At 36.5% G+C, this 16,314-nt stretch overlaps 1 protein-coding gene across 6 annotated transcripts in view; it reads right to left on the minus strand.

Annotated features, from left to right (window-relative positions):
- Nucleotides 1–275: 275 nt before the first annotated feature.
- Nucleotides 276–16,314, minus strand: part of LOC104012734 (proprotein convertase subtilisin/kexin type 5) — a 206,167-nt gene continuing 190,128 nt past the window's right edge. For 5 of the 6 annotated variants that reach the window (XM_087760253.1, XM_087760255.1, XM_087760254.1 and 2 more), the window contains 8 exons: nucleotides 13,640–13,783; nucleotides 11,591–11,693; nucleotides 10,855–11,048; nucleotides 8,425–8,509; nucleotides 5,679–5,776; nucleotides 5,068–5,197; nucleotides 3,897–4,012; nucleotides 276–1,091 (listed from right to left, as the gene is read on the minus strand). In XM_087760253.1, coding sequence (XP_087616379.1) covers nucleotides 976–1,091; nucleotides 3,897–4,012; nucleotides 5,068–5,197; nucleotides 5,679–5,776; nucleotides 8,425–8,509; nucleotides 10,855–11,048; nucleotides 11,591–11,693; nucleotides 13,640–13,783 — 986 coding nt within the window. In that variant the 3' untranslated portion in view covers nucleotides 276–975. The remainder of the gene's footprint in view (nucleotides 1,092–3,896; nucleotides 4,013–5,067; nucleotides 5,198–5,678; nucleotides 5,777–8,424; nucleotides 8,510–10,854; nucleotides 11,049–11,590; nucleotides 11,694–13,639; nucleotides 13,784–16,314) is intronic. The other variant, XM_087760257.1, reaches the window with a different exon arrangement.

Here is a 16,314-nt window from a genome sequence, read left to right on the forward strand (position 1 = left end):
TCTATAATATTAAATTTTGAAAGCATTAAGTTCTAGTTAATAATGTCATATTGAGAAATGAGCCTCCTTACACATTACCAATGTTTTCTGATTTTTTAGCATATACATTACTGTTTTTTATGCAAGCCAAGAGGAATAGTATCTTTTGAATTTGTTCAAACAGGAACAATGGTAGGTTTTTTAAAAAGTTTATTTGAAATAGCTTTGACAATTTTTTAATTGTCAAATGAATTAAATTTTTTAAATTGCCAAATAAAATAAAAATGCCAGCATATCTGTTAATGAGCTAGCTGTCTAAAAACCAAATCTATATGACCCAAAAAACATTTTTGCAAAGCATATATACATACTTCATGTGATACAAAAAACAACATACAGTAGAGGAAGTAAGAAAGAAATGTGTTTAGAAATAATCTTTTGTTTGGTTTTAATATTGTTAAAAAAGGTGCAGAACTTAGTCTAACAATGTTTCCGATTCCTTTGGGGCCTCATTTCCTTAAGTTTCCCCCATCTCTATATATAGCACAAAAAAGACCGATGCAAACATTTTTGTGTTGTTTAGTTTTAATTCATGTAAACACGTGTTGCATTCTTGAAACACTCTTTAAACATCTTGAAGGGGAAACAAGTAGAAAAAAATGGAAGAAAAAGGATCTTCAAAAAACCCAGGAATAATCATACAGTTGACAGGAAATCAAATAACGAGTTAAACTGTAATTTTGGCATCAAATGCTTTGGTCACACAATACTGACTCTATGATCCTGGATGCTCAGCTCTAAACACCCAGTTAAAGGTAGGTGTGTTGTAGTTTTTCCATTCAAGTTCCAACAAACAGTTCACCATCTCCCCAGACAAAGAGGAGGGAGAGAGAGAGGTGGCTTGCTTCCCCCCCCATTTCTTTTTTTTAACCTTTTTCAATAATATGGATTAATCTATAAGTCTACAGGAGCAGGAGGACTCTGGGAGGTGTCAATTCACCCATTGTGTGTACATGTTCTGCAACACAGTTGCTGAAGCACTTTCCGCTGGCACAGATTGTTCTTTTTCACCAGCATACAGAATCCTCCCTCGGCCCAGGACTCTTCCGTGGCTTCCAGAAGGCAGCGATAAGAGAAGGAGGGGAAGTTGAAGATTTGGAGAGCATGTTGTGTACAATGGAGGAAGGTTTAATTGGTCAGACAGGCAGAATTGGTTGAAGAGACCATTCAGAAGTAGGAAATTTGGTCCATCAAAAGGAAATTCAGTCAACAGCATTTTTTTTCAGGAAGAAATATTGTGTGGTCCGACAGGGAATGATTGGCATCCATTTGTGAAAAGGAAAAATAGATTAGAAAGAGAATAATTAGAAAACAGTGATATTTACAGCAAAGGAGTTTTTTTTTCCCCTCAGTTTTTATGAAACAAAAGAATAAAACAGTCAAATCACAGAAAAAGAATAAAACATTCTCAACAGAAATGCAAATCCTATAGAATGAGTTAGGTGCGTAACCAATGCTTGATTATCAGGCAGTGAAATGAGACCCTCCACACCTGGTAACTTACAGAAAAAGACTTCTTTATTTTCCTTGGCTACCCTAGACTGTGGATAGCATGTGGTGGGATCCAGTATGGTGCACTACAATTGCCTTACAGCCCACATGCCAATGATCCCTTCCCATGGCAATTGCATAGGGAAGAGTGGGGGAAACAGCAGCAAGATGGAACATTCTTGGTCTTGGGCAACTACACATGTATCCAAAGTAAGCATACAGGCCCATGAGTTGAGAAATAATGCTAGGTCACACAATTTTGGTATAACCTTGGATACTGCAATAAAAATGTTCAGTGCACAGGATTTCCTCAATTCTGTTCAAGACTAAGTAGTTTTGTAAGACATCAATACATCATATTTCTGTGCATTTTGCTCTAATGCCACTTCATATCTGAATTCATATTCATCAACAGTATTTACACTGGGGGAAGAGCAGAGCATTTGTTTGCATGTGGCAAAAAAAAAGCACTATATAAAATGTCAAAGATAAAGGTGGGAATTTCAGGCCTACAAACTTCCTTCACTTGAACTCTTTCTGCTATACATAGACTACAAAAGTAACTTTCACCCTCAGTGATATTTCTTTCTGCAAACTCTCTGGAGTTGCTTGAGATTGTATGTTGTACTGGTTTTGGCTTGGATAGAGTTAATTTTCTTCATAGTAGCTTGTATGGGTCTATGTTTTGTATTTGTGAACCAAAACAGTGTTGATGATAACAGGGATGTTTTAACTATTGCTGAACAGTGCTTACACAGAGTCAAGGCCTTCTCTGTTTCTCACTCTGACCCCCAGCAAGTAGGCTGAGGGGGCACAAGAAGTTGGGAGGGGACACAGCAGGGACAGCTGAGCTCAACTGGCCAAAGGGATATTCCATACCATATGACGTCATGCTCAGCATATTAAGCTGGGGGGAAGAAGGGAGTTATGGAGTTTTGGAGTTATGGCATTTGCCTTCCCAAGTAACCATTATGCATAATGAAACCCTATTTTCCTGGAGATGGCTAAACACCTGCCTGCCGATGGGAAGTAGTGAATGAATTCCTTGCTTTGCTTGTGCGTGCAGCTTTGCTTTACCTATTAAACTGTCTTTATCTCAACCTACAAGTTTTCTCACTTTTACCCTTCTGATTCTCTTCCCCCATCCCACTGGGGCGGGGAGAGTGAGCGAGCAGCTGTGTGGTGCTTAGCTGCCTACTGGGGTTAAACCATAACACATTTACAAATGAGGACAGATTTATCCTAGCATATTAAATACCAAACCGATATGTCAAATGTTTGCACTGCAGTATTGAACTGCAATATATTACTGAGACTGTGGTTGCCCAAAAGCTTGTAACATTAAACTTGCTTTTCATTTGTCCATCTATATCTGACTTTCTCTGGACTAGTTCTAGATTACAGTGACACTTTTTCTAAGGTCCTGATATGAAAAGGTCTCATGACTGGTTTACTTCTGTACCCGTAATGTGACTTTACGCTGGACAGGATACTTTTCAAAGTTTGAAGACCTAAAAACCATCAGGAGCTGTAAAGGGCCACAGAAACAATACTCAGCCCTGCCTCTTTTTTTTTTTAAAAAAAAAAAAACAACAAAACAAAACTCTTATTAAATCCAGATGGAGTGAGCTGGACCCAAGAGTCAATGTTAGCTTTTACTACTTTTGATGTTGGATGTTTTTCACACTTTTTAACACCAGGCTTTGTTCTGGTACGATTGTCCTGTTGGACTGTACTAGTTGGACTGCACCGACAAGTAATTCACATAGCAACACTTTTAGGGAAGCATGACATTATCTAAGTGTTTGTATAATTGTGACGTTTGAAAGGAATGAATAGTAGTGAATAATTAAGCCAATGCTTTCCAATAAGAATGACATCTTGCTTGCCTCAGAGAAGAAAGTTCAAGTCTTTATCACAAACTGAGTGCTTCCTATTCAAATTACTTTTTTTCCTCTTGCTACCCTTTCACATCATTCAAGCAATAGTACAGATACTTACAAGAATTTTTACTTATCAGCATTTTCACAGTTTAAAATGGCAAAATAGATAAATGTGATTCTATTGACAGTACACTAGGGTCTTCATATAAAAATTCTTTTGAAAGCAATGACTTATAAAAAACAGATAATGAAGGAAAAGTAGGTTATTGGGGGGGATTATTTTTTGAAAATTCATGTAAAGTGTGAATAATACTATTAATACACACTAATGTAGTTTTCTCCTTTTCATAAACCTTAAAACATTAAGAAATAATATTGACCTCAGATCAAGAAAATAACAAGAGAAAGACTGAACCAACCCAATACATATAAAAGATGAAGCTGGAAGCAATAAAACGAATCTTTTCAGAGAATTGCACTCACCATCCTTGCAGATTGTTCCCACTATGCAGACACCAGTGTCTAGGTTAAAGCCACTTGGACAGCTCGTACAGTTTCTGTCTCCTTGACCGCTGCAATCCAAACAGCTGGCATCACACCTGAAAGACAGCAGCAGAGGTTGGCCTTATGGCCACTCACCAAATGCGAGAGTTCCCAAAATACCTTGTTTACTGCAAAGGACTTGTTTGCTGTTTCCAACTGTATCAGCTGTTATAATAAATCATAACAACAACAACCACCTACTTCTGCAACCCAGTCCTGCTTCTTTCTTCCAACCAGTCTTTATTCACACTTTTTTTATTAAATAGATGCATTACTCTAGCATTTTGGAATTATGCAAAAGTAATCAACAAAGATATTAAATGGATTGTGTATCCATGCAAGGGATGAGCTCAAAGCCACAGGATGGAAAAGACTGGCCTGCTGCCCAGTCCTTTCATCACCCTTCTGGCTGCATCATATTTTGTGTATTGATTGGGTTTTTTTGTGGAAAAATCTAACAAATTGTGATTCCATTCCTGCCCTGAACTCAATGCAAGCCAATAATAAATGATTCTAAAGGGCCTGTAGTATTTGTTTAAGGAAAAACAAAATAAAAAATGTCCCTTCCTTGTATAGCACGACCTTGTCCAAGACTTATCCACCCATTTGTACACTAAGATGAGCTATTCTGGACACCAGCCTGATATTATATTTGTGTCATGTTTTATCTGTGCAGCTGAACAGCTGAAATGGTCCTTATGAATAGCAATTAACTTGCAGTTAAAAATCCAAGTTTGACTTTTTTTGTTTGTTACTGAGAAACATAGCTCCTCTACTAGATCTGTAAATTCTACATTCCTATGCATATCTACTCAGATTCTCACTACAAGCTTTTTAAAGTGATGGACACACATATATGCACAAGAAAAAAAACCCACTTGTTAAAGACCTGAATGAATATAATTGACATTAAAGTAAATAAATAAACAAATGAAGTAAATATATAAATACCCTTTTCCTTCATTTGCTTAGCATGCAATATATTTTTCCTATTTTTTATGTCAGCAGTTTTATGTTCTCGTAACTATTATTTATCTTTTCATACACAATAATAACTAATATGCTGCCAAACATTAGAGACATATATTAGCCACTGAAGAACTGATCATACCTTTTGCAGCTTTTGTATCTACTTTCCATAGAGTGATCAAGGTAATAACCACTACTACAGGATTGCACACATCTTCCACCTTCCATAAAATAACCCTGCGTACAGTTTATACAAGCATCTACTCCAGCACCTTAAATCAAAGAGAAATACACTGCATTACTGGCTAGTTCCTACTATTGTCTAACAGACACCATCTCTAACTGTAACAAAACCTTCTCATAATTTTAGAGATCATGTTCTACTTACCTTACTTCCTTTCTTCTGCTATGTATTGCAAATAGTAATATCAAGCAATAAAGATACATGGTTAAAAAAAAAACAAACTATCAATAATTTTTTTTTTCCAGAAAGAAAATGGAGGGCATAATTGGAAATTAGAATGAGCTCCATTAAAGCAAAGAAGTGAGCGTATGCGCACTTTCAACTAGAAAATGTAGATTTTCATATTAGCTGAAAGTCTGCCATACTTAAAATATATTAAAGAACTACCAAGAGAATAAAAATTTTACATGTCAGGAATCATGCTGTACTGAAACCACGTATAGTAAAATAAAATCAGAGGTACAGACATAGAGGAAAGAAAAAAATGCAAATAAATGTCTGGGAGGTACCTGTACACGTCGCACAGGAATGGTGACACGGTTCACATTCCCTACCATTATGATATTTTCCTTCTTCACAGTGGATAGCACATTTGGTGCCATGCAAACTATTGTAAAAAGGAAAAAAAGCACAGTGTTTGAGCTCTGAGCAGATAACAGCAACAGAACACAAGAAGCTCATTCACAAATCAGTAGTTCTCTTTTATTAAAACAACTCGAATATTAGGGTTCACCAGCTTCTTTCATTGGTCATATTTTATAAATTTAGAAATGGTAATCACTTCAAGTGGGAATGAAATATAGTTTTGTCTATGGTGAAATACAACAGCTGTTTACAAAGTCATAGTAAATACTACCAAGTAGTAGAGGACAGAAAAAAAATAAATAATGCCAAAGAATACTGAAAAATCAGGCATGTAAAACACAATTGCCCATGAGGAATTTGGCACAGGGGCAGCACCACTGCATTAAAAAAAAAATGCTAAAGGACTTGTTAACAAGATCTCATGCTTGCTTCTCTTGAAAGACCAGCAGCATCTCCTGATACCATGCACAGGCTAAGAATAGATTCACAATGAAGGTAATGACCTCTTTCTGTGATAGCAGTTTTCTTTCAAATGGCTTAACTGAATACCAGTTCTGCATAGGTTGGGAGATTTGTTAAGATTACAGCTAGAGGTATTCTGCCTGCAGGCAATTTTGAGTGATAGTACAAAATAGTGAGTAACAGAAAAAAGGATAGCATAGAGTCACATTTCCATGCTTCTCTCTAAGTAGCTTTTATGTTATAAGGTGCCTAGAGTAGGGGGGGGGGTTCTTAAGCTAGGACTTCTCTGACATTTGCCATCTTCTGTGGAATCTCAGCTTTCATCCAATTTAGCCATATCTCTAAAAATGCCCTGTAGCTCTAGGGAGTACCACCCAAAGCAGGTGTTAATTGTCTTTTACAGACTGGATCCAATAAAAGTTGTGTGTGCTCAGCACCACTGGAAATTTTCAGGAGTGCATATGATCCAGTTTGGAAAGAAAAATAGTTTAAATGAGTAATTCAACAAAAGCAGCAAAACCCGCTTGATTATTATTTTTCCTCAGCCACACATCTCAAAGTACTTTACAAGGCAGGTAGAATTATTTTTACAGATGGAAAAAACTAATGATTTGCCCAAGTTTAGTTAATGGGCTAATAACAGGATCAGAACTCAAATCCAGGTCTCCCAAGTCCCATCTAGTGCCCTGCCCGTAGATACCTGCTAAGAAAGTGCAGTAAGTGTTAAACAACTGGGGAATATGAAATGCATGTCTTGCAAGGCTCCATTTATTTGTCACACCCACACAGTATTCTTTATAAACATTACCAAAAACAGTCTCGGCTTGCTAACATTGCCCAAGAAAACATGAAATTTGGGTTCTTCTCAGGTGTTGGTTTTTTTTTTTTTTCCTTCAGTTTCTCTTTCTCATCCAGAATAGGCTTATCTCCTTTCTTCAATGTTGCTACAAGCTAATGTTTGTATTAATTGTCAGGGAAATACATAATCTCATTTCCTGAGAAATAAAGAAAATGTGGGCATAGCTTTTTTTTTTTTTTTTATAGACCATGTCCTGTAAAGTTGTAATCTTGGGTCTTCTGATATATTTTGCCTATTGTAGGAACTTCTAAATTGCTACTTTACTAATCTGATTTCTCAGATAGACAGAATACCACACTGAGTCTGTTAAAATTCTCTAAAATCTTAATATGGATTGCAAATTTAATTCCATTTTAAGAGGGAAGTAGATATTCCTATTTCACAGAGAGTGTAAATAGACTGATGTTCCGATTTGATTCTATGCTTTCCTTCCCATTTGATCATACTTCCTCTTTAAAGGGTCACTTTGAAAAAAAAAAAAAGATATATTTGTAGTAAGAATTGTGCAGGCACTTAAAAATCTAGATGCAACATAAATACAGAGAAATAATGATTTACATTTACATTTTGTAAAGGGATCTAGCTATTGATGTTGTGGAAACAACATTCAGCTTTTACGAACTGAAGATGAAAATCCACTTTGACACGAGGGTAAAAGCTCAATGTTAAAACATTCATAGAACATCTGTATTCTTAAAGAACCCTTACAGATACTGAATACTGATTTCATATTTTTAGTGGCATAAAGCCAGCATACAGTCCTTTATGAATTTTATAAGATTTTTGACCTTTGCTGCTTGGAACAAAAGATAATTAATTCATAAAGGAGCTTGAAATGTGTACTACTTCTTTGTGGATTTTATTTCTCAGTTTCGGGAATTAAGTCCCCCTACCAAGAAAAAACATCCGCTGCTGTTTAATATATGTGCAAGTATCGTAATAGAATTGAGCCTAAGATACTTGAGATAAATGAATGATTGGATGCATGAAGACATACAATAAAGACAAGAAAATAGTTTCTAACTATCACAGGAATGAGTCAGAAGGATTAATACAGTTCACCAGCTCTACTTCTAAAATAATCCTCAACTGCCACACTGTAGGTCAAAAAACGGAAGAAGTCAGCTTTCCATATGACTGTGGCTTCTATTTTACTTGAAAGGTCTTCTAAAAATCCAGTTAGCCATAATGGCACAAGAAAATACTATATTAACATCTGAACAGCAATGGAACACATGAAATGAGGACCACTCAAGATTAAATAGCTATGTAATTATCTTTGCTATGCATCCATAGACTCGTAAGCCTCTTCAGGTATTTCTGTTTAGTTACATCCATCATTTCCTTACCTTAGGCCATGTGTGCATTCTGTGCAGATTTGGAATTCAACACATATCTTACAGTTTTCACTGCATTTTCGGCAAACAATCTTATCTACAAAGGAAAAAAAGAAAACAGCCCAGAAAACCCTGGTCAGTTATATTTCATAAAATTATACGGGTAAATTATTACATGACTTATTGCTTTCTAGCTTGACATCAGGAATGGAAGCAGCAAACTACACTAAAATAACTATATTCTGCTATCATTAGGTTTTCCCATCAAGCATCAAATGGTTTAAACTATTTCTAAACATTTGAAGTAATAGTTTACCCTTACAAAAAAGGGTTTGAGGTTGATAAAAAACCTTCATAATTTTATTTAATGTAGATTAACTATTTATAATATGGAATTAAATAGTCTTTTCATATAGCAGAAATATACAGTGATGAATGCAAATGTGTTCCAGTGACCCTCCTGCAATTTATCTCTTACCCTTCCATACAAGCAACCTGTCCTGTCTTACCTGATTTGGTGTTCAAGGACACACGTGCATGAACACTTCTGATCTTAATAAAATGAAGACATAAATTACTTAAAACCTGCCTTTTCATCTCAAAGCCTCCCTACTTGAAGAGATCTCTCTCCCTTTCTGTCTTCAGACCTCCTACCTTTTGAAATACTGTGGTGGGTTAGCCTTGGTTAACAGCCAAACTCTCACCCAGCTGCCCACTCACACCACACACACCCCAAGCAGGACAGGGGGGAGAAAATAAGAACAGGAATGAGAATGCTCATGGGTTGAGATAAAGACAGGGAGATCACTTACCAATTACCATTGCAGGCAAAACAGATTCCACTTGAGGAAAATTAATTTATTGCCAATTAAAATTAAAAATTAATTACTAATTCAGATAGTGGGAAACAAAAAGACAAACATTAAAACAACATCTTTCCTCCCCCTTTTCCCAGGCTCAACTTCACTCCTGACTCCTCTACTCCCCCGAGCAGCAATGCGGGGGACTATGGTCAGTACATAGCAGTGTCTCTGATGTTCCTTCTTTCCTGCACTTTTATTCTGCTCCGACATGGGTTCTCCACAGGCTGCAGTCCACTCAGGAAAAACTGCTCTGGTGTGGGTTCTCCATGGGTGGCAGTTCCTTCAGGAATATCCATCTGCTCCGGCACTGGTCCTCCATGGGCTGTGCAAAATATCTGCTCCACCATGGAGCACCTCCTCCTCCTCTTTCTCTGACCTTGGTGTTCCCTCTGTTGTTTCTCACTCTTTTTGTTCCCTCTTCCTCTTACCATCCAGTATTTTCTACCCTTTCTTAAATACGTGTTCACAAAGGTGCCATAAACTTTGCTGATTGGCTCAACTTTGTGCTGTGGTGGGGTCATTGCCCAGCCAGTTGGAACCAGCTGTGTCTGGCACAGGGCAGCCCCTTACCTCTTCCCACAGAAGCCACTCTGGCAGCCCCCCCACTACCAAAACCTTGACACATACATCCAATACAGTTGCAGTGCCATGTACCTCTCTGAGAAGAAAAACTTGATATTCCTATTTAAGCCTAAATTATCATCTATCCATCTTGATTGGGTGGAAGAGAATTACCTTCACTGTAGTTTTCCACAGTGAAAATGGAAAAAAAAACCTAGTACCTGCTCTTGCTAATCCTTGAAAATGAATACACAGTTTCATGACACAGAAAGCAAAAAGTTAGGTATCCAGTTGAACAAAGCTCTCAAGCACATATTTATCTTTTAAGCATGTGTCTAAAGCTAACTGAAGTCAGTGGATTTTAAGCACGATTGAATATATGTCTAAGTATTTTTGCTAGCCAAAGCTGGAAATTAAACATCGGCACTCTACTTGGCAATCACAGGAGGAAACTGAAGCCAGGTGTCTCACATGGCAGACAATTACTGCTCTTGGGCAATCACATCACTGCAGGTACTTAAGTCTGCCAGAAATATTTTTACAAGCACTTTTTACATCTGAGGACTATTTTTTTTAGAACACCAGTTCAGTGGCCATGCGGGATTTTTCATCTGTCTCTTCTATGTGCATGAGGTCTTGATGGTGCCACAACATTTAAGTTTGGGGGAATGCCTCACATTCAGAATCTGGGTGCTGCCCATCCCTTTCTGGAGTAGTGATAACCCATTCTGTCCTACAGCTGACTTGTTCTTGAACTGCCCTTGTTCTGGTACTGTTACTCCCAGCCACAAGCAGAAAAGATATCCTACCACAAAGCATGATTTTTAAAATCAAGGTAGATTCCCAGGTTAATTTTTGAGGAGGTTATTGATCACACTTGGCGTCTAACAACTTATTAAGAGAAGTAGGATAAGAGATAAATACATCAACGTGCACCTTCCTTGCTTGTAAGTATTCCAGCAACCTTCTCAGACCAAATTCTGTAGCCCACAATAAAGAAACAATAAGAAATACTAACTCTTATCCAGGTAAAACCCATCAGGGCAGTTGGTAATACAGCTATTGGTTACTTCATTCAGGTAGTAGCCAGATTTACAGGTCATGCACTGGTCACTATGGCTTCCAACACAGGTTTCACAATTGGGTGAGCATTTTTTACAGCGTTTCTTGTCTGCATTGTAGTGACCAGGTGGGCAGGTCGAAACACAGATCCTGCAGACAGCAGGGAAGAGAAGGTAGAGTTGTTAATGAAATAGCCTGCCACCAAATTCCTGGACCATGACTGCAAAGCAGAAGTATTTTTCAGCATTCCTGCTTTTCTAATGGTCACGTGTTTACTAAAATGTAATCCTCCCAAGCATTGCATCAATCTGCCTCTTCTCTTATAGGCTGTTTTGTTTTCCTACAGCATATGCTATCTCACTGGCAAATGCCTTGTCAAACAGTCATATGGTATCATTTTTAACCACCTACATCTCTTCTTATCTTGTACAAACTCAATTGCAGAAGCTGTAATAGCTATCACAGTTATATATATATTATGAAAAATAATTAAGAGATGAAGAAATAATCAGGGAAGGGTGTTTGAAAGATGTACTTTAAATTCTGATTAGCTATTTTTTTCCAACTCCTAAGAAAAATTGTCAAATTCAGAGGAAAACAAATTATCCATGACTGCAACAAAGAGAAGAGGAAAGGAATTTATGATATACACCAAGGAACCTACGAAGTAAAGATTTTTCTCTTGGTCCTACCGTGTGTTGTTCTTAGATTTGTAGTAGTAGTGCAGACAGTCAATACAATGATCTGGTCCTGGCCCATCACACCCTACTTTACTGCATTCTGCATTGCAGGGACCTATAATAAAACCAAAAATCCGAAGGGGGGGAACACTTCTCATTCAGTACTTAGTACCCTTTAAAACACAGTATTTTAATGCTGAATGCAATTACTCTGTTTCCCTATGTGATCTGAAGTCCAAATAGTAATTTGGCTCCACTGAAAAGAGAAGGATTTTAGTATCTGAAGACTTTTGCAGATCTGGGCCTCAGTAACTACCCACAGTGATTTATAATATTTTAGCAAGCATGGCATCCACTATAGAATCTATCAGAAACTATTTCTGGATCCAAACATATGCTTTCCTAATGAGTAACAAATAATTTTGATTTTTATTCAGAGGTGTTCAAAGGCTTCTGGAATTCACAATAAGGAATGATTAGCAACATCATCATCACAAGCAGGTCAACATAAATGACAAATAACATGATTAGCAGCTACTCTGGTTACTGAGTGGGTGACAATTAGTCCAAGCAGCTACCACAACCAAAGTGAACCAGCCCCCAGGGTCCAGACTAGCTTTCCTCTGTGGTGCTACATGCCTTAGCTGACTAATCTTCCATCTCACTTGAAACTCATGTTTACAATTTTCAAATAGGTCCTTCCAGCTAAGGGAGGAGAAGACTGTTGACTCCTGCCTTTACATATGGGGAACAGGGCATGCGGGTAAACTCATAACTGTTTTAGGATCATTGCTCTCTGGTGAATGAAATGCTTTGAGTTTGCCGGCCTCCTCGAGATTCCTCTTAACATCAGGCAAACTTGAAGTAAAATGAGGTTTTTTCGTACAACAAAAGCATACAAGATACAAGTTACACATTGTTGGTATTATAGCACATGTGCAAGCTGAGGTAACTGTCTTTAGGTGATTCACATAGTTCCCTAGAGCTGGGATCCACTCTTTTACATTAAAACTCAAACCCTGCTCTTCACTTTCCCTGCAATAAATGGCCAAGGCTCTGAATCTATCCCAACTCTGTAATTTCTGTTAACCTATTTTCTCCTCTATCTTCCCCTTCTACAGTATGGTGGTGATGACTGAAATGGACACCAGAGAGACACCTATCCAGTGCATGCCTGAATAGCTCTCTTCCTTCCAAATGCTTTCTTTTCCTTCTAAAAGCTTTCTATTGAAAACAGCAGAGATGTATAAGATAGTTATTCATATATATATATATATGTTTGTGTGCATGTATATATATTTATACATACATATATAAAACCCAGTGCATTCTTCATAGTATGTTAACTGTACTGTAAAATTCTATAACTATATACTTACAAACTCATAAGGGTAAAATATATATATAGCTTTAAATAATGAAACAAATAATTCTGATCTTAATTTAAGAAACAATTTCACTTAACTCCCACTACTCCCACCCCCCTATGAGAAAATCCTGATGTAACTTTTTTTTAGTAGACATTCTGTCAGCACCATGTTTTAGCCTCAGAATAATAATTTTCCTATATATAATTACTATAAATCCTGCATAATTACGATCAGTTGTGCCACTGCAATTCTAACTAATTAAATGAAATATAAATATAACTTTGTTCTTCTAGTCAGAGAAAATCCATGATAGGTTCATTATATTGATTATGGATATTGTTTCTGGTTGACTAATATTAGTTATTTAATTTAAAATAAATTAATTAGTTTATTTTAGTATTTCAGCACCATGTAATTGTTTCCCAGACAAGAAAGACCACAGACCCTGCTGTGGGATCAGAATCCTAGTCTTGAATTAATGCAAAAAGACCAAGAGGTACAAAATGTAGAAGAGGGAACATATCAAGTAAGCAAGCCAGGAATCTTGACAATATCTGATCATATATTGACAATACAAAGTCCTATGACAGAAACATTTTATATATGCAGAGTCTTAAATTACTCCTTTAACACATTACATGTTCAATAAATGCACAATCAGAGTAAATGAATGATACTTCAAAGAACGTACCTGAATAGTCATCTGTTCCATAATCTTCTGTAGGGTCTTCGAGCAGACTAAAGCGCACTCTTTCCACTTTTGGAAAATCATTTCTTGGTGAGTAAGGCTGGATGGATGTTCCATACAGTACTAAGGACCATTCTTTCAATTTGCCTAAAAGTTAAATGTTTAAAATCTAGTTTTAGAAACCATTCATACGGTGTTCAGCAAAGTGAGTTTTTACTCCAGATTTCACTTTTCCTCATAACATTAATTATCCAGTTATTATTATTTGAGATCTTTTAGCTAACTAGCTATATATTCAGAATTCTGACTTGAGGAAGGGGTTATATTTTGTTTAACACTCAAGAGTATTTTTCATTGGCTAACAGAATATATCTTGATGGATATGAAACAATTTCTTTTAAAATTTCAACAGTAGAATGTCAATGTCCCCTCCCAAACCAGCATAATTTTTTATTTATTTGGACTAGTGATTTGGCAGATATATCACTGCATTGTTGGAGTTAGTCACTAATATTTTATCCTCTCAGTACTTGAGCGAAGAAAGAAAAGAATTGCCTGCCTCAGGGATTATGTTACTTTTTTTGGCAAGTTTTTGAGTGGAAAAATAAAAAGATAAATGTATATCAAGTCATCAGATCAGGTTGTCGGGACACAAGGTGTGAAATTCCAGTCTCCACCTCCATGTCTATATTCCCCAGTGAATTTATTCTATGAAAGAGCAAAAGGATTCAGGCCTGAAAGAATTCTTAAAGTAGTGAAGCATAAAAAATACATTCCTGCTTGAAAAGATGGGAATCTTTTGATTATATTTATCTATGTTGAAGCAGCTTGTTGTAAATGTCAAATTCTCATAAGAAGATACAGGAAATAGGGGAGTGGGGAGTATTTATTTTCTAAATTTGAAAGATTCTATTTTTGGAGGCTGTTAAAATACTGTTCTCTTTGACTACTGATTTAAAAAATATGTAATCTAGGTATGTCTCTCCTCAGGAAAATCAATATGTTTCATGTAAAATTAAATTCAAGCAACCTTTCTCTTCTTTTATATTAATGATACTCAATAATTTGTTTGGAGCTTTCATATTCATTTGGGTTTTTTCAACCTGTGCAAGCAAATTACTTCGACTTTTGTTAGAATCAAGTTATTTTTCTGTATTTTCCCAATGTCATCTAATATCCTCTAATAGCATGATGAAAACAATACATTATCTGTCTGCTTAATGCTTGTATTCATCCTCCAAGCATTAAGCAACAGTAAGCAAAGCCAGAGATTTCACTGAGGAATGACAGATACATGACAGATGATAACCCAATTCTTTTAAACTGTTTTGTATTGGGGTTAAAGACAGGAATAAAACTGCTATCTCACTGTCTCTGCCAATGCAATTTAACCTGTATTTGATAGAAATTTCTACACTTTATGTGAAACCTTCTCTGTTCTATACTCAACTTTTTTTTTTTTTTAGAAAAGACTATAGGCAAGAGTCTACATCATACAACAGTTGTTTCACACAGTAATTTCCAACTTTTTGTAGCTGAAGCAAAGCATGACTTTTAAAGAAACATTCAGTCTTGATTTTAAAAAGTAACTCATGAAGAGCCTACCACACCTCTTACCAAAATACTGCCTAATTGCCTTGACTGTCAAACTGTATGCACCTTATTTTCAATTTGTCTTTTCCTAGCTTTAGATCACAGCTATGTAGGTCTTTAGTCCCCACTAGATTAAAAAGAGCCAAATCACATCTTTTCTTCCTGTATAGACACTTAGGGATCAAGTTACCTCTCGATGTTTTTTAAAGTGATTCAGCTGGGTTCTTAAAAGCACTTTCTTTTTAGCAAGAGTTATACAGGAAGCTCATGTTTAACCAGAAAAAGTAATCTCTAGAGCCTTTTCAAAGCTACAGCTTCTCTGCATGCAGTGTCTCTTCTTTTTGTGTTTTAACTCACTTCTACAGCATATAGACCATAATATAATGGATGCAATTGAAAAATGTGTTTTGCTAAGTTGCTAAGTTCCATCCTCATTGTTATTTTGCTCCAATGATCACTATAGTTTCCAAGTGTTGATTTTATATTTCTTCCATAACACTGGTAAAAATACCAAATACTAGAAGTTAATATCTGCAAGGACCCACTAAAAATAAGTACAGGCAAAGATGCTCCTCAGGCACAGTGCATTGCTGTGTCTGAATGTTATACACATGGAAGGGCTTGTATTAACACACCTGCAGGTAGGACTAGAGCCTTGAATGTATAACTAATGCAAAAGGGCAGTGAGGAGAATAATGCAGGGTCTCTCAGGATATTAATTTCCTTTTAAGAATGGTTCAGTAAATAAAGAGAGAGAAAATTCATGTGACTTGCCAGCAAATAAGTGAAGTCTGCCTCAAGGCAGGTTTAATTTCCACAATGAAAATATTTCAATAAATAAGCATATATCCACACACTTTTATAATGAATAAAAAGAAGTGTGCACATTTGAGCCAAAATCTTTCTGTCTCCATTTTTGGCTGATTCCATCATTTAGCTTGGCTAAAATAATCCCTTATCCTGCTTGTATTTAGTACATAACAGAGGTCCCATATTGTATGTATAGGAGAAAGGGTATATCGCAGCATTTCACCGCAAGGACATATCCCTCTCCATAAACTCTACAGAATTAAATGCAGAAATCA

This window comes from Nipponia nippon, unplaced genomic scaffold (assembly GCF_047370975.1).
Source record: "Nipponia nippon isolate SJK-2023a ecotype South Korea unplaced genomic scaffold, ASM4737097v1 scaffold_22, whole genome shotgun sequence".
Lineage (NCBI taxonomy): Eukaryota > Metazoa > Chordata > Aves > Pelecaniformes > Threskiornithidae > Nipponia > Nipponia nippon.